This window comes from Rousettus aegyptiacus, unplaced genomic scaffold (assembly GCF_014176215.1).
Source record: "Rousettus aegyptiacus isolate mRouAeg1 unplaced genomic scaffold, mRouAeg1.p scaffold_m13_p_16, whole genome shotgun sequence".
Classification (NCBI taxonomy): domain Eukaryota; kingdom Metazoa; phylum Chordata; class Mammalia; order Chiroptera; family Pteropodidae; genus Rousettus; species Rousettus aegyptiacus.
Window position 1 is genome coordinate 1,661,903 of NW_023416291.1, and position 18,235 is coordinate 1,680,137.

The window sequence follows — 18,235 nt, forward strand, 5'->3', positions numbered from 1 at the left end:
ACAAGTAGAGGAGCAAATGAGGAGATCACATATTTTACTGAATCTTAAAACTCCTCCTGAATCTTCCGGATGATGTTACGTTCAGGATGTTGTTCTCAGTATCCAGCTGCTCCAAACGAGCAGCTTCTCAGAGTCAGCACCTGCGCCTTAGGAAGCTGGGGTCACTGGAAGGTACCAGGACACTCTGTAAACAATCGATAAACAGCCAATAATCACCTTTCATTTCAGGATCTTTGGTGATTAGTTGGAACTGGTGTTGGCTTAGTGAGAACAGTTGGAGTAACACAGAGAAGACACCAAATTCATTTGCCTCATTTGAGGAGAAACGTAAAAATATTTTCATTTAAAGTTTAAAAGTTTGCTGGAGGGTCACAGACCAGGTAAGTCGGGGGCTGCTGAGTCTGTGGCTGATGACCTGTTCGTATACCTTTACCATTCCTTGTCTCTCTCAAAAGCTGTTAGTTCTGTCCCCTTTCAGAAATTAACAGCTGACATTAATCAATCACTTCCGGTGTGCCAGAAACTATTAAGCCCTTCGCAGGCAAGGATGCATTTAACCTTCACAACCCTATGGGGTTAAGTCCATTTATAAGCCCCATTTTGCAGATAAGGAAAGTAAAGATCAAAGGGATTAACCAGTTCCATCCTGGGTGCTCATCAAGTACGTGGTGAAGAAGGCATTCAAGCCCACAGCAAAAAACCTTGACCACCGCTCCCCAAAGCCTTACTGTGAATCTCCACTCTGACTTCAAATCTTCGTGAGAGGAAGAGTCCTTTTGCATGAACGCAAAAGCGAACAGTGCCCTGAGTTCATTCCTGCAGCTATCATAAATCTAAAGACAACGCTGGAAGCTGTCGGTTGCATCTTCTAAGCAGCCTTGTTTCCAGGTCAGCCAAATGACGTTTTTTATACTACAACGGCCATGCTGAGAGTGTGTCTGGTCTTCTGCTTCTCGTCATTCTTTTTCTCTGATGAATAACTCTCAGGAAATAATTTCGAACTGGGTGGTGTGACTGGGGGGCAGGGGGAGCGGGCGGAGAGTGCGGAGGGCCGGGGAGATGCTTCGGAGCCGCCTTGGAAGGCGCTGAGTCTGCAGGGAGGAGACCGACGCTGTCTCACCTCGGGAAATGCGTGAAGAAACTTCAAAACGAGGCATCGCAAGGTAACACAGAGACAGCAGAAAGGGTGCAGGAGCATGGAGACAGACAACCGGGGGACCCTCAGGGGTCCAGCAGGCATCTCAGGGAGAGCTTGGGACAGTCGCGGTCTGGGGACCTACGGCTCAACCCACTCTAATCAGATCTGTGAGCTGATGGCCGTTGGCTCTGAGTGGAGTTGTATATTCACGTAACCAAATTTAAATCATCCCCACCAGAATGGCTAAGATTTTAAAAGCTGGCGATGCCGAGTGCTGCCAAGGACATGAAGCAACCGGAACTCACACGCCGCTGGTAAGAGCACGTGGCAGGGCCGCCGTCGGGGACGGCGGGGCACTTCCTGCAAAACGAGACAGCGTGCACCACCACGGGACCTCGCAGCTCCCCGCTGGGACAGCTCAGGTCTGACCTGTGTGCGTCACCTATACGTGGATTTTTTTTTTTTCCAGTAGACTGGAAAACTTTTTGGAGATTTGCAATAATTTGAAAAAACTTGCAGATGAACCTTATAATTTTTTAAAGACTTTTTCTCTTCTCTAGCTTCCTTTATTGTAAGAATATATGCAACATACAAAACATGTGTTTACTGACTGTTTATGTTATCAGCAAGGCTTTCGGTCAGCAGTAGGCTATCAGCAGTTAAGTTTTGGGGAGTCGAAAGAGATATGCAGATTTTCAACTGTGTGGAGTTCAGTGCCCGTAACTCCAGGCTGCTCAAAGCACAACTGTATTTTCTCAAGAGGGATGAAAACATTCTGTGCATACAACAACCCGTAAGCAAACATCACCGGCAGCTTCTTTTCATAATAGGGAGAAACTGGAAACTGGAAACAACTCAAATGTCTATCAACTGAGGAGGACTGGACAACCAAATTGTGGTCCGTCCACACCACAGAGTAAATCACTCGGCCAGAGAGGGAAACAGACCACCGACACACACAGCGATGCAGACGAATCCCACGCGCGGCAGGCTGAGGGGAGCCGGACGTGCGAGCTGATGCGCGGCCGGTCTCCGTTCACGTGACCTTCCAGACGGGGCACAGCAGGGGTGACCAGGGCAGGTGGGCGGCTGTTGGGGGACACGGGCAGATGGGAACTGAGGGACGGGGAGGAGACCAGTTCCGAAGGGGCGCAGGGAAACACCGAGGCGGCAGAAATGTTCTACATCTCGATTATTGTGGTGGTTACGTGACAATACACACATTTGTCACAGCTCGTCAAACTGCGTACTTAAAACGGGTGGATTTTACTTCACGTAAATCATACCTCGATACAGCTGGGGTTTTTGTTATTGTGTGTCTTTTTTAACCACTTTTTTTTTTTTATGGTCACATTGGTTAACAAAATCCAGTAAGTTTCGAGTGTACGGTCTGACAACAAGTCATGTATATTTTGCATTGTTTGTTCACCTCCCAGTTAGATTTCTTTCTGCCACCACATATTTGACCTCTTTTGCCCCAACTACCTCCCTCCTCTCCCCTCCCCCGCTCCCCTCTGGTAACCACTAGTCTATAGTCCATGTCCATGAGTCTCTGTTTGTCCTGTTCGTTGGGTGCTTTTAGGTTTACATGCCACATATAAGTGATATCTTGTGGTTTTCGACTTTTTCTGTCTGGCTCGTTTTGCTTAGCATGATTATCTTGAGGTCCAGCCACTTTGTCACAAATGGCAGTATTTCACCTCTTCTTATGGCTGAGTAATACACTACACCGTGTATGTGTGTGTGTATATATATATATATACACACACCACAGCTTCTTTATCCAATCCTCTATCGTAGGACACTTCATTTGCTTTCATGTCCTGGCCACCATGAATAATGCTATGAACATCAGTGTGCAAATATCTTTTTGAATATGGGTTTTCAAGTCTTTGGGGTAAATACCCAGTAGAGGGATTGCTGGGTCATGTGGTAGATCAATTCTTAGTTTTTTGAGGAACCTCTACACTGTTTTCCATAGTGCCTGTACTGATTTGCAATCCCACCAGCAGTGTATGAGGGTTCCTTTTTCTCCACATCCTCTCCAACATACAAATGGCCAACAAACATATGAAAGGATATAAACACATAAAACTGCTGTTGTGTTTTAACCTAAATTGTCCTCACGTCATCGCATCATAGCAAGAGGACATGTGACTCCTGAGACGCTCTCGCAGAACGGCGTCCCACTGACCCCCCTGGTGACTGCTGCATATTCTCGAGGGCTCCCTCAAACCCCACTCTTGGCGAGATTGTTCACATTATTTCAAAAGAGAAGTTTAATCAGAGCACGATTTGGGCCGAGTCTCCTGGCCGATACTAAGTTGGTCTGGGGGGGTGGGGGGAGGTGCAATTTTAAAGCATATCTACCAAACAAAGCCGGACACTGTGTTCTCACAGGCAGAGAAGCCCAGTCTTGGGTGCATAACTAGGGCTGCCTGATGAAAAAAGAACGTCTGGGCAAAGTTAATTTTAGATGAAGAACAAATACTTTTTCAGTATAACTGTGTCCCAAATATTTCACGGGATGTGCTTTTTAGTTGCTGTGTTTGGCAGCCCAATTAGTAACATTATCGTCATTAGTCCATGCATAGCCTTTTCAATCTTATTTATTTATTCACATAAGTAATCTCATATTCATGTTTTAGCTGCAGGTGTTTTTAATAACTGTGGCTCTAACCACCCTCTATGAAACCATGCAGCACGTCTAAGGCACTGAGGACTGACTGGACTAGTGAGAAGGGACAGATGGAGGGTTCTGTCCAGCAAACTCTGATCTGCACACCTGGACGTCAGCATCAGTTTGGTGCTCGTTAGACAGAACCTCCTCTCCCACCCAGACCTACTGAACTCAGAATCTACATTTTAACAAAATCCCCACGTGACTAGGATGCATGTTAATGTTTTAGGGGCATGGATTTTGAAAGTGGCATTTTATGAGAATTCTCAGGACCCGTGCAGAGTGGATTGAAGGGGAAGTAACTACAAGCGGAGCAGCCCCTTACAAGAATATTTTAAAAGTTCAGGCATTGCTTCGAGATCTGAATTATGATTCCGGCAGTAGGAATGAAAAGAAAGGAACTGAAACGAGAAACATTGTAATGGAAAAAAAATCAATGGGACTTGGTAACAGACCAGATGGAGAAGAGAAAGGAAAGACGTCAGAGTTTGAAGATAAATCAAGTGGAGGCACCCACGTGTCGCCAGTATCGCCGGCAGTGGCTCTCGGCCCAAGCTGCACACTGTCGCCGCCAGCCTCGGGAGCCTTCCAGCCCTGGTGCCCAGGCCCCAGGCCCTGAGAGTCTGACCTGAGGTGAAGCCTGGGCACCAGCAGCACACCCCAGGTGACGAGTGTGCAGCTCAGGTGAGGAACCACTAACATGGGCTTTTCAAATCTATTTATTTTCACTTAGAGTAGTGATTTTCAACCCTGGCTGCACTTCATAATTGCATGGGTAGCTTTAAAAATACATCAGTATCCAGATCCTGCTCTTTGGGTGTTCTGGTTTAGCTGGTAATATTTTAGAAGTTCCCCAGTGGAATGTAATGTGCAGCCAGGGTTGAGAACACTCAGTTGAAGCATTCGGTTTAACCGATAATTTATTAACCTTTTTTTTTTTTTTTTTTTTTGGAATACATAATAAAATGAAAAGGGAATTCAGTAATAACAGAATCTAAACCTTCTAGTCAGGTAAAGTATAAACCAACACATTTTCATTTGCTCATCCTAACTTCACAATGAAATTTACTTGGGATTAGCTACAATTTCCTTTTTTTTTCAAAACCTCATTTTTAATTTAAAAAATCAGCTGATGATCACTGCAATTGGATAACCAATTATGAAAGGAATAATATTAAGATAGTTAAAATACGATGTGAAATAAATTGATTACAACTACAATTAATATATCTTGGATAGAATAAGGTCCTGAAGGGAATGAGGGATAAGGAAATAAAATGTCTAGAATTTATTTCTAAGTCATAGTAAAGTCTCTATCAGGATTCAACTCTATCAGGATTCAACACTAAAATATAAATAAAGAAATACCAAGCAGAACATTCAAGCACTTTATAGTTAACTTGTCTCTATAGTGTTATTTCATAAGTGTGCAAAAAGTAAAGTAAATCTTTTTTTCAAAGAGAAAAATGTTTCCAAATGACCTTTTATGAAATGGAAAATTGGCTTACCTCTTCCCTATGATTCTTAATTGGCATACAAAGAATACTTTGTGTCCTGTAGCCTGTAATTTGGTCAACTTCTGCATTGAATCGGGGATCCTAGTAAGGAAAAAGAAATTTAATTTAATGACTGACCTGTTCAAAGACTGATTTGATTTTTCCGATTTATAAGATTAGAGAAATCTAACCTTCGACTTACCTTGTTGCTCTGAATGACAATTTCATTGTTGTAATAGGTATCAAATCATATGAGTACATATCATTTTTGACAAAAATAAATGTAAGCTTTTTTTTTTTTTAGAAGCTAATGTTTCCAAGAACCAAAAAAAAATACAGACTCAAACAAATGTCTGGAAATATAGGAAATTCGAAATATTGATTCGAATAGCCTTACCTAGCTCTGGGGAGAAGCGGCACCTGTCCCGCCCTGTCACACAGCCTGCTCCCCTCTCTGCCCAATTCGTCTGTGCCACGCAGAAGGAAAGCGTCTCTGCTCAGAGACTCTCCCTACAACACCTTCCGCTCCCAGAACGACTTTACCGCCCTTGTGATCGTTTACGTTTCCTCGGTAGTCTGTTCTCCATTTCAGGGGTTCATAAGAACTTAAATCTTACCTTTCCTTCCATACACACACACACACACACACACACACACACACACACACACACACACACAAATGTATATGTGGCCTTAACTAGAGTGTAAATAACCCCTTACTCTTTGAAACTCTTTCTCTCTTTACAAAGCACATCGCGCACATTAATAATCAAAAGGACTCTGAGCAGTGTGACAGGTCTAAATGTGGGTTAAAGAAAGAGAGGTACAGGCTATTCTCCGCTAACTCTGGACTGGGAAGGTTAAAGTTAGGCTGTAAACTCGATGAGGGGCTTTTTTTTTTTTTTTTTGGTTCACCAGCATGTTCCCAATATTAGCACAGGAACTCAAAAACATCCGTTGAATAAAGGAAGGAATTCATTAGCAAATGACACCATAGTTATCTAACGTGAGCATGTTTTACTTCTTATCGTGTAAAGCAAACCCTGCAGGTGGGGGTGCGGGTGCTCACCAGAGGAGATGGACGGACACCGCCAAAGGGGTAGGATGAGAAGGGGAAGAGACATGCTGGAGCACAGACATCTGCGCGAGCGCGGCCCCCTTCGAGCTGCAGCCTTGGGAGTTACATGCTCGGTCTAATAATAGCACTGCTGCTCTCCAAACTCTGCTTTCGGAATTCCCTTCAGAGAGCACGAATGGCCACACTGGAAAATCCTCATCTTTGAAGGTCGTTTCTTTCTTTCTTTCTTTTTTTTTTAATTAGTCTAAAGTCATGCAAAGCCAAAGCCGTGAATGAAGTAAATGATTACTCTGGATTCACTCAATTGGGGTCAAAAATGAGGCCAAAAATGAGGCCTAAGAGAACCAAACTTGGCATTACAGACAATTTCAACAGAAAAGTTATAAAATGGTGGTAAGTCAGAATTAATATTTTATATTTAAATAAACACTACTGTATGTTTGCTTTTTCTGCAAATATGCTCAAAGTTATATTGGGACAAAAAAAATCTTGGCTGAATGTTTCTAGAAAATGGTTCTTAAATAACATACTAAAGTATTTAATGAAAGACAGGATACTGATATCGATGGATTAAAGAAGTAAAAAAAATGTTAAATTATAAAGTGAGTTAATTTATAGGCGAATGCCAAATTATGATTAAAAATGCATCCTAGGCCATTATTTTATGAATACAGATTTTAATTACAAGACCAACTTATAAAGAAGAGGACTAAAGCCAGCTATCTGAGCAAGGCAACAGAGTCCGACAGACTGAAATCAGTAGGCCTTTCACAGCTTTTGCTGCATCCTAGAAGTTAAAATCAACGATAGCCCTGGAGGTTTCTCTTCATTGAAGGAGGTGGGAGTAATGAACGCTTCAGATTCACTTCAGGTGGGTTCTGGTATCTCACAGAAAGAATCTTCCTTTAGCGACGCACTCGGTGCAAAGGCAGTGTACGCAGAGGACTTCTAACCCCTCTCGGCCAAGAAAACTGAGCACAATTATGATTGCGATTATTCCTTTTACTGTGTATGAGAACATGTCCAAAAAAAAAAAAAAACCCCACAAGCCTTGGCTATCCACTTACCATCATAATAAACAACTGGCACCCACCTGCCTTCCTGCTGAAACTATAAGGCTACGTCAAATACATGAGACGAGAAAGGCACAGGGGCCGAAGAGAGAAAATGCAGGATTGCCATGCAGTGCCGACTTCTTGGGGGCGTTTTCCTACTGGGGAGAAGGCAGGTGGTACCCACGTGGAGTGGAGGAATCCAGGGTTTCCTGAGTGGCTGGCATTGGCAAGGCTCCGTCGGGGTGGGGGACAGGCTGAGGAGAGGGGTGTAAATGAGGGCTGCCAGAGGCTGGGCAGCCATCGACTTCAGACAGGCACAGTGTGCTACTCTAGAACTAGGAAACAGCACCCGCTGCGGGCTGGATGCTGACTGGCAGCACCAGTTAGGGCAAGGTTAGGACAGAGGGGTTCAGCCCAGCCAGGGGACAGACCCCGCTGGGTGCCTTCGGCATTCGGCTAAGACACAGAAAGGCCAGTCCCTAAGAGCAAGGGCCATACCGCAGCTGGAATCTATTCAGGAAAGGTACCCTACAAAATAGTTGGCCTGTATTCTTCTAAAACATATGTCAAGAAAGAGGAACGCTGAGAAACTATGCCGTATTTAAAGAAGGCAAAAGAAACATGACTGTATGTGCAAGGCGTGATTGTGGACTAGATCCCCGATCAGGGGGAACAACAACTATAAAAGACGTTAATGAGACAGATGGCCACGCGTCACTACAGACCGTTAGAGTACTGTGTCATAAAATTTCCTAATTTTGATTTATGTATCACAATGGTTTCCCTGTGAGAAAATATACACTGTTTAGTTAAATGTCTTCAACTTATTAAATATTCAGAAAAAATAATACGCATTTATTACTTACATGCATTACGTATAGAAAAAGATAAAATGGGGCAAAACATAAACAATTGGAGGATCTGGGTAACGGGCACATGGCAGCTTCTTATATGGGTCTTGCGATTTTTCTGTAAGTTTGAAATTATACAGAAATAACAGGAAACAAATGAAAGAGCACAGTAGACTTGGCAAATTATAGGCTGGTTTTCTTTGACAGAGTGACATTTTTAAGATACTGCCTCAAGAAAATTAGAACATTGAGCAATGCGGTTCCCAAACCGTGTTCCCTGGGGCACAAGCATGCCACGAGAGACTGGGAGAGTTACCGAAATTAAAACAGCTGCTATTGTTATTTCTTTCTTCTAAAATTCATCCTGAGAATCATTATTCATCAGAAATTCATCTGAAAGAGCTCATATTTCTTTAGGAAAATACCTTAATACTTGAAATAGGAAGTGAGGCCTGCAGGATGAGATGGTGGTTTTACTCACCCGGAGAAGGACCTGAAAGGGGGCGGGAGGAAGAGCGGCTGCCTGGCGAGGCCGCATGAGCAGCAGCACGCCCCTCCCCTAAGACCCTCCGGGTCTTCTCCCTGGACATCACGGCACACGGGGAGTGGCTGCCTGCGGGACATTCCAGTTGACTTGGGAGGAAGAGGGGCATCTGGACAACGTGAATCCTTCAGCACAGGAAATCTGAGAGAGGCTCGAGGCTTCCAGAGGACGTGGAACTGGGGGCTCGAGGCATCCTGGGCTCATTAATTTTGAGTGTCAGCTTGACGGGGTGAAGGGAGGCCCGGAAAGCTGGCAAGCCTCGTTTCTGGGGTGTCTGTGAGGAAACAAGCGTTCGAGCCAGTGGCCAGAGCGACGCAGGTCGCCTCGCCAATGCGGGGACACCCGTCCTCTGCCCTCCTGCCGTCCGTCCTGCCATCTGTCCGAGTGCCCGGTTCTCAGGCTTTCGGACTGGGCCCAGACCAGCCTCACAGCACTGGCCCTGGATCCTCAGGCCTTTGGACTCGCACCGAACTATCCCCGGGGCTCTCCTGGTTCCCGGGCCGGCAGACGGCGGGCAGGTCACGGAAGGTCTTGGTCTCCATGACCAGGATCTCTTCGTATATATCCAGATGACAGATAGATGATGGATGGAAGGACAGGTATACATATACAGATTATCTGCTGCCGGTGCTGTTTCTCTGAAGAACCCTGACTAACATACAATCCAATCTGGGTATTAGGTGATACCTAGTTTTCATATGTAAGGAAAACAGCAAACACATTTATATTGCTATTCTGATTATGTGTTAATATCTTATTATTAACAAATCCTGTGCCACATCCAACAAAGCTGCATGAGTGACAGGCTGACGTGTCACTGAACATCGGTACCTGGCAGTGCTCACCAACTAACCCTTTCACGGGTATCTGTGATTTAATCGAGAATTACTGGCCTGTGTTGTGGATCTTGTCTTATATTTTAAACATACAGGTATACTATTTTATTAGTAATAGTTGAATTTTCCAATTTATATCATTCTCTTACAAAGTTTTAAACAGTGAATCAAATGGTCACTATTTCTTACTATTACTTTATCTGTGGCTTTTTTTATTCTTAGCTTCAATCTGAGCGTGATCATATTTCACGGCCACTTGTGGTTTTCCACTGCAACCACTGCTACATTGTACACTTTTCAAGTGTTCTGTGGTCAGATAAGCTACAGAGTGTCAATTTCTACAGATGCATGTTTGAGAAGCTGGGGCTCAGGAAACACTAGGATGCATTTTCATGTTAAGACTACTTTCACAAAAGGCTACGAGACAGTAATTGATTATTCAAATTATCAGTCAGGTTGACTTCCACTGTCAATACCAATGTAACTTAGACATCCTGGATCAGCCCTACAACTTCTAATCAAATCCTGGGACACACATAACATCTGCAAGGCCACTATAAACATGATTGGGGTGCCAAAGGGCAACACAGGAGTGGCAGGCTGAGGGGCTGCACCTGGGAGCCTGCCACATCAGGATGTCCCAGGCCAGTGCCCTGGGTCAGACCCCCACCTCCTCCTACCATGGAAACCGCCTGTCCCCCCGGCTTCCAGTGTTTTCCCCTCTAATTCACTTTATGGCCACCATAAAGTACAGTCTGAATCATTCCGGCCCCCTGTTGACCCATCTTCAGTGACTCTTCTGGCCCTGGACCACCCGCCTCCGCCTGGCACTCAACACTCCAGTCGCCTCTGGCCCTCCTCCAGGACTCCTCAGTGTCTGACCTGACTGTGACCCACGGCGCTCCGCACAAGTGCCACACGCTCCACCTTCCCTGTCTCTCCTTGAAACTTCTCTTTAACATGGATCTCACCACATGCACAACTCAGCCTGTTTGAATCATACCCACTGCCCAGGGTCCATCATCAAGCATGGTTTCCACAAAGAAACCTTTCTCCATCTCCCCAGCCCGCCGTCTTCTCCTGCTTCCCTGAAACCGCCACATTTTCCTCAGCCACCTATTATCATCTGCTTTCTATGCTACTTCTCTATCTCAATCGACTACAATTCTTGCTGAATCAACATTAAGACCTGACTATGCGCCAGGCACTGTATTAGGGATAGAAGGGCGAATAAAATGGTGACGACCCCTTGAACTACAGGCAGGAGCTGTGAGCTAGGATCACTGCGGACCATTTGTAGTATAATACAGTACGCTACAGGGCAAGTGGCTATAACCCACCTCTCAAAGGGCTAGAAAACATTTCTTAAACATATAATGTGCCATTCAATTGTCTAAAACCCATAATTCTATCAATAAAAAGGATCATTTAAAGTAGGAAATTTGAAGAATTATATAGCATAATCTTCAAGTTTATAATTAAAAATCTGTACATCACTGTAGCAGCCAGTAGTGGAAAAAATATAAAATCTCTCCACTGAAATATTTCAGAGCAAAAAATTCCATTTTAAAAAGATATCCACACATTTATTTGCCTAATAAAATGCATGGAAAGAAAGAAAATCAGATTTTGAGGTCAATGGGACTTTGAATAGATACGATTTCGAATGAATTTAAAAACAAATTAATTCATTGACAGTTTTTCCACCTGTCATTTTAGAATCTGTAAAATCCTCAGAAGATCGCATAGAGATAATATGGCGAGAGATACGAACAGTGATTAGGGTAAAAGATGTGAAAATACAGCTATGAGATGAGCTGCATTATCATTAAGGAAAAAACAAGACGCGATTGTGCTCAGGCCCTCAACCACCAGGGGAACAACTCTGGCATCTCAAAGAGGGGAAAAGTCTTACCACACGTCCCAATTTTAATAAGCATGCAAATTGCTACATTTCGATTTCGAAACCCCCACCATTCACAGTGCCATCCAGTGCACCGCCCTCCACGGCTCCGCCCACTGCCCCACCCATGTTCCCGCCCCACCCCGCCCACCTGCTCGGTGGCCCCGCCCACCCTGCCACCTGCTCAGTGGCCCCGCCCCCGCCCCGCCCTCCGCTCGGCTGCCCTGCTCACCTCGTACGCATCTTTGATGTTCAGCGGCTCGCCCAGCGCCGCCACGTGCCCCACGATGCCTTTGTTCCACTCCAAGCGGATACAGCTGTTGGAAGCTTCTTCCAGCGTTGAACCTTCTGCCACGTCAAAGAGGCGGCTGACGAGGAACTTGTCATTGGAGCTATCCTCACAGACGAGGAACAGGGAATAGCGGTCAGCGGAGATGAGCCCATGGATATGCAAGAAGATTTTGTGACATAAGGCTGTGACGTCCAAATGACTAGAAATGTCTTTCACTAGTTCCAAGAGTCTCGAGCACTGGTCCCCTTGATCATTATCAAACCTTGGGGGGGTTAGCGGCATCTGTTCCTTCTTTTCCGACTCGGAGAGGAAGCTCACAGTTCCCTCGGAATCCTTGACGACAATGGGTCTCAGAGGCCGGTCGAACTCGGAGGCGGAGATCTTCCTGGCTGGCGTCCCAGGGGTGCTGCCGTCCGCCCGCGGACTCTGCTGCGAGGGGCAAGAGCAGGACTCGGCGTGGCCTCGGGGGCCCTCCTTGCAGACAGGGATGGTGTGCACTCGCTCAGCAAACCATGCGTTGACCATTTCTCTGCAGAACGGAACGGCCGGACACGTTACACACTTAAGAGAGAAAGGAGTAACCCTCGAGAGGGCCGTTAAAAATTCTCTCGCAGTGACTGATCACATCATAATCCGATTTGCCACAGGAAATAAAACAAGATGGTTTATGTGCAACGGTTTTATTCTGGAAACCCTAAAGGACAATTGCTTCCATAAGCGTTTTAAGGACCATGACTCCTGTCAGATGTCTGATTTACCACACGTCAAGCATCCGGTCTGTGTCTCAGAATCACTTCGTGTTAAAGAAAAAGACACTAAATTTAACGAGTCTTAGGAAAATGCGAATATGAAAATTAATTTACTGTTGAAAACACACGACTTGTTCTGCAGTTAAATATCTGAAAGTAAAACACAAATATTTACCCAAATTTGGCTAGTTAATATGCTTAATTTTAGACAGCTTTATCTATATCACTATATACAGACTAGATGTAGAAGAGGAAATGGAAAATACAGACAATTGACCTGGTATGTAGAAAGACTAGACTTCTGTAAATATTTCCTAATAATGCTTGTTCAATAATGGTAAAAATGATCTCTTCTAGATTATCTGCTCCTGATATAAAGGAAAGCAATTTAAAAATAGAAAAAATAATTTAAAAAATTCAGCTGAAGAAAATTTAAATTATTTGTTTTTAATGTACTTTCCTGTGAAAGACACCTATTTATGTTAAAGGCTTCACAGTGGGTGACTTTTTAAAAACAAACATACTATATCATACACATTCGATGATTGTTCAATTGAAATAACTCCCCTTAGAAAGCTGTAATCTTATACCAATTGACAGTGACATTATTTTAGACATTTTTGGAACTCTTCTTTTGAAAGTAACATCTAAGAAAATTCAAAAGCCACATAAGAATATTACTTTTATCTAAAAGTTAGATCTTCTTTTTCACTAAGTGTCCCTCTCAAAATAAATAAAACCCATTCCTCCCCCAAAAAACTGGGGTCCCAGCTAACTTATTATCTATCTTATGCATAAGAGTTAGCTTTTTCCAAAACCAAACTTTATCTTCAAAATAAAAACACTTGCTATCACTGAGGATATTTAAAAGAATTTGGCAATAATGAGAGCAATGCAATCTCCACTACACAATAACACTGATATTTTCACCAAACAGCCAAGATAAAAAGTTTGGCGATGTACTGTTTTGGAAGAATGTTGGGACACAGACTATATTACATACACTACAATATTTTTGATTGTAGTACAAACTGATACCGCCTCTTAGGAAGGCAAATAGGCAATAGCTAACAAATTTAAAAATGCATATATCCTTTGTTCCAGAGATTTCACACCCGTGGCAAAGGAACAAGCAGGGTATTTACCGTAGTACAGTTACGGCGAAGCTAAGAAGCAACCAAATCCCACCAAAGGAAGGCTGGCTAAATCCACGTTTATACAAGGGAAGACAAGGCAATCACTAAAAGCGGGTCATGTGTACTGACATGAATGATCAACACAATCTACTAAGTGAAAAAAGAGGAGACTTCCTTATTTCTGAATCTATACTATGTATTTCATTTATGGGATGTTCCCTTAATTATTTTATTTGGAACAACAATGTGTTGTTTGGTAAACCTATGTTATTCTATGTTATTCAGACTAGAATGAAATGGGTTAAAAAGGCAACACAGATACTTATGAGGATGACTCATAATTTCAAGTGTTGGATACAGTTCTCGAAGCCTTTTAAAGTTCTCCTTTCAAAGTGACACAGTAGGTAAGTACATTGTACAGATCACAAGTATATGCCTATAACACAGAATTTTTAAAAACATAACTGTCCCGATGTTTTATCAAGTTATGCTGTGCCTTAGGACAAACTTTTCTAAGACGACAACATACACTGACTAAAATAACGCTGTATCTTAAAAACAGATTAAAATGGGGTGCCATGCTCTGGAAAATGCTTATATAAGCCCCCAAAATTGCCGTAGGAGGGCCAAAGACACCGATATCAAAAATACACGTCAAATCCATATAGGAAGCTTTTGAAAACAACTGTCTTATAAGATGTGAGATAGGAAAAGGCACTATGTCTAAATTAACATGATTTTCAAACATGTACATATAACTTAAATTGCTAAATAAATATGAAAATATGAGTTTTTAACTATTTCAGCTATGAACCTAAAACTCAGCCACAGCTTACTTCTTATCTTCTCTTTGGAAAACAGTGATTATTTATTTATTTTTCTTTTTAAATCAAATCACTACTTGACAACTCCATGAGGCTGTCCAAAGAAGCCATGCAGAACGGCGGAAGCAGAATTCCCAACGCCCACCTCCCTGCCTTGTTCCGATCTCCCTGGAGGTTTCTCCGTAGCAAAAATAGCATCGCCACCTCCCCAGTTGCTCAAACCAAACATCTAGAAATTACTCTAAAGTTATGTCCTTCAGCTCTCACATCTAGTCCGGGCCCTGCCAACTTGACTCCCAGCACCTCTGTCCCGATCTGTTCATCTCTGCCTCCTGTATACCACCCCAGTCCAAATCCCCCAACCCCTGGACTGTGGCCACAGCCCCTGACTGGTCTCCTTGACATCATGCTCGCCCCTTTCAATCCTTTCTCCACACAGCAGCCAGAATAATTTTCAACAAGGTAGATCTTAACACCTTAACTACCTACTTGGCTTCTTGCTGAACTGAGAATAAAACCACTCTTTCAAATGCCTTCCCATGCTGGCCCCCCAGGGCTCCGCCGCACCAAGCTCTGCCTGCTCCCGTCTGGACCCTCCCTCCTCACCAGCTCCGGGCTCATCACGGCTTCCACTTCCCCTGTCCTGACAGGGCTCCCTGACCACCCACCAAGTGGCCTCCAACACGCCAGGTTCCCACCCCACACTATCTGACACACAAGAACAATATCCAGTAGTGAGAATTCAATCTGTTGTTTTATTATCTGTGTGCTCCAACTACACGTGAATTTCATCAAAGCTACTTGTCTGTCTCGTCACCCCTGCATCCTTAGAAAATGCGCTACATTGTATGTCTTTCAACAAATACTTCCTGAGTGAATAAAGGACGGTTCCTAACTTAACTGCATCAAAAGGGATGATCATCTTTTGAATTCCCGAATATTTGAATGTGTATTTGTTACAGAAAAACAATACTGTGTTTAAGCAGTTAATGTCCATCATCCCTCCGATGTAAGCCTCATTGATCACGGCTGCTGATTTATCCTCAGATTCCCTGCAGAGCCAGGGCTCTAAAATTCTTTATTATGTGTTCTCATTGCTCTATTTAATTGTCTCACAAGTGTTTTATCTCTAGATAGTTTCTTGGAGAGATGAACTCGGTATTAAATGGCACGGGAAAAGGAGATCTAACATATGCAGTCATTCAACCAACCACTTTTGTTAACCACCAGTCGTGAGGGCAAGGGGCTTCTCACGACCGCAGTATTGATCACCTGAGTCCCTGTGGTTACATGCGTGCTTAGGAAAACATGTTATTGTAATATTAAAACAACCACTTAGGAATCAACCACAGATAAAATTAAATCATCTCGCACACCCCTCTTCCTCAGGCATCCCTGGGAGTTGGCAGCGCACGGCCCACGTGGGCCTTTCCTCTTAGGCTGATGTCTTTCCTCTCCTGATGACTCTATACAAATACAAACCACCTGCAAATTTAAATTTAAATTCCATTTAAGATTCAGAATTTCTAGAAGACAGAAGTCATGTTGGAGAACTGTTCTAATACAAAAAGCACCTGACAGTTAAGGGTTACGCCTAGTTAAAGATCAGCTAACAAGTAAAGAATCAACAGGGTAATGACAACAGATACTTGAATAGAGAATTCTATTCAAAAAGTTACGTTCTAGATTAGAAAGGCCCTTGGAAAAACTAATGAAGTCTTCGAATAGGAATTCAAAAACACTATTTTTTGGGGGGGAAAAAATTCTCTTTTTGATTCTGCTACAAAAGTCAAACATGAAGTAAAGATATTTATGGTACAGTTTCTTCAGAATATTGTTTATTATAAAAATTAGCAGAGTTTTCATTATAATCTAAATCTTATTAAATCTAAAATAAGAATAATTTACTTTCGTAATCTGCAATTCCATTTTTCATGATAAAGTTTCAATACAAAACTTTTCACTAAGATTTTTCCATTTTAATTGGATTCGCTTTTAGGTGGCCTTCTTCACCAGCCTAAATTATTGTCCCGTGAAGACCCCTGAGTGTGTGAGGCATTGTGCTGGACACCGGGAGCACAGAAATAAGCAAAAGTGAGCAATCCCAAACCAATCAGTGAGTGACCGCTCCGCCCAAAATCGAAGTTTATATTGTGTTCGGAAGTTAACTTATATACACATTGGATTCTGTTGTCATATGAAGCTAAGTGTCAGTGCATACAAATGAGTGAAGATGGAGAAGATGACTATGAACACGTCAAATACAAGGATAAAAAGCACCGCATGGGAACGAGGGAGCCTGCTGGGAGTTCCGACGGGGCAGACTGCTGGCTCAGGAGGCGATCTCTACGATCTCTACGGCCTCTTCTTTCTCTTCCTTGATTTTACAGGATTTGGAAAAGCGTTCACATTAGTGATATTGACAGGAAACAAGAGGTGCCGCTGTAAACAAACCTGGCGAGGCAGGCATTAACAATCCCACTTTCTAAACGATGACGCTAATGTAAACGACTGAACCAAAAACATTCTGTCATTCAGTAGCAAAACCAGGAACCAAACCCAGGTGTCCAATTCCGAGTCTCGTGGCCTAGAACACAGATGTGCTTTGCATACTGATGCTTGTCATGAAGACATGCCATAACTTCTAGCTGCCTCTGAAAGGGTCAAATTCAGGCACGCGAGGCAGAGAAAGATCACTTAAAATAACACATTCTCTAACTTAACTCTTTCCCACCAGATCATAAAAGGATGGCATACTACACCACCGAGGTAAAAACACTATCTCAGAGGATTAGTGCAAACAGCCCTCTCCCTCTGCGTTCCCCTAGCATAAAACTGGGGAAATGCCATGTGTCCCGACGTCTTTGTGAGGCGCGAGGTGCTGTATTCAGCAGGCGACCGAGTCAACGGCACCAAACTGGTGTTGCGGAGATGACCCCAGCTCCAGCTACAAGACGACATGGCTGGGAAGGGAGCCAATGAGCACCTCTCTGGAGTTTGAGTTCTTCGCCTGTGCAAACAGGCAGCTGGAGTAACAGGTCGTGATGACCACGGAGTCCCTACAACGGGTGACGTCAACGGGCCGGCAGAGGACCATTAGGTCTCTCAGCTCACCCTCTTTTTGCCCCTCGGCTTTCTCATTTTAAAACAGGCAGAGGACTTCCTTGTTCCTTCGCCCACTGCAGGGGGCTGACCTACGAGTCAGTCAAACTGGGAAACGCACGGGGAACATTTTAAACCTCTCCCATGTGTTCAAGCTGCCGCTGGCTCCTACATCCAGTGCTCATTCTAATCTTACAAGCCTAAGTTTATCCCCCGAAATGAAGCGTTGCATCTTAACTCTACGTAAGTTACGGTTTAGCCATCCGAGGAAAAGAAAGGAACGGCAAGTGCCATGAGGACATGTCTCCCGTTGCCACAAGCACGGACACCTCAGAGGTTCTTCTACCTCCATGATAAGTGGGGCCTTGCTCAGCCCACGAACCCGGAGCACTCGGAAGCAGGCGGCCCTCAGCAAGTGTCTGAGTTGATTTAACTGTTCCAAGGCCGGAGATGAACGACACTTCACATGCAGCCACAGCCAAGGGAGATGCAATGAAAGGCGATGCCAAGAATTTACCGTCGACGACAAGATCCCGTGTTTTAACGTCCCA

At 43.8% G+C, this 18,235-nt stretch overlaps 1 protein-coding gene across 5 annotated transcripts in view; it reads right to left on the minus strand.

Moving 5' to 3' along the window:
* PDE5A (phosphodiesterase 5A) overlaps positions 1-18,235 on the minus strand; it is a 107,431-nt gene that overhangs the window by 47,713 nt on the left and 41,483 nt on the right. For all 5 annotated transcript variants that reach the window (XM_036233438.1, XM_016144815.2, XM_016144817.2 and 2 more), the window contains 2 exons: positions 11,814-12,402; positions 5,327-5,416 (listed from right to left, as the gene is read on the minus strand). In XM_036233438.1, coding sequence (XP_036089331.1) covers positions 5,327-5,416; positions 11,814-12,402 — 679 coding nt within the window. The remainder of the gene's footprint in view (positions 1-5,326; positions 5,417-11,813; positions 12,403-18,235) is intronic.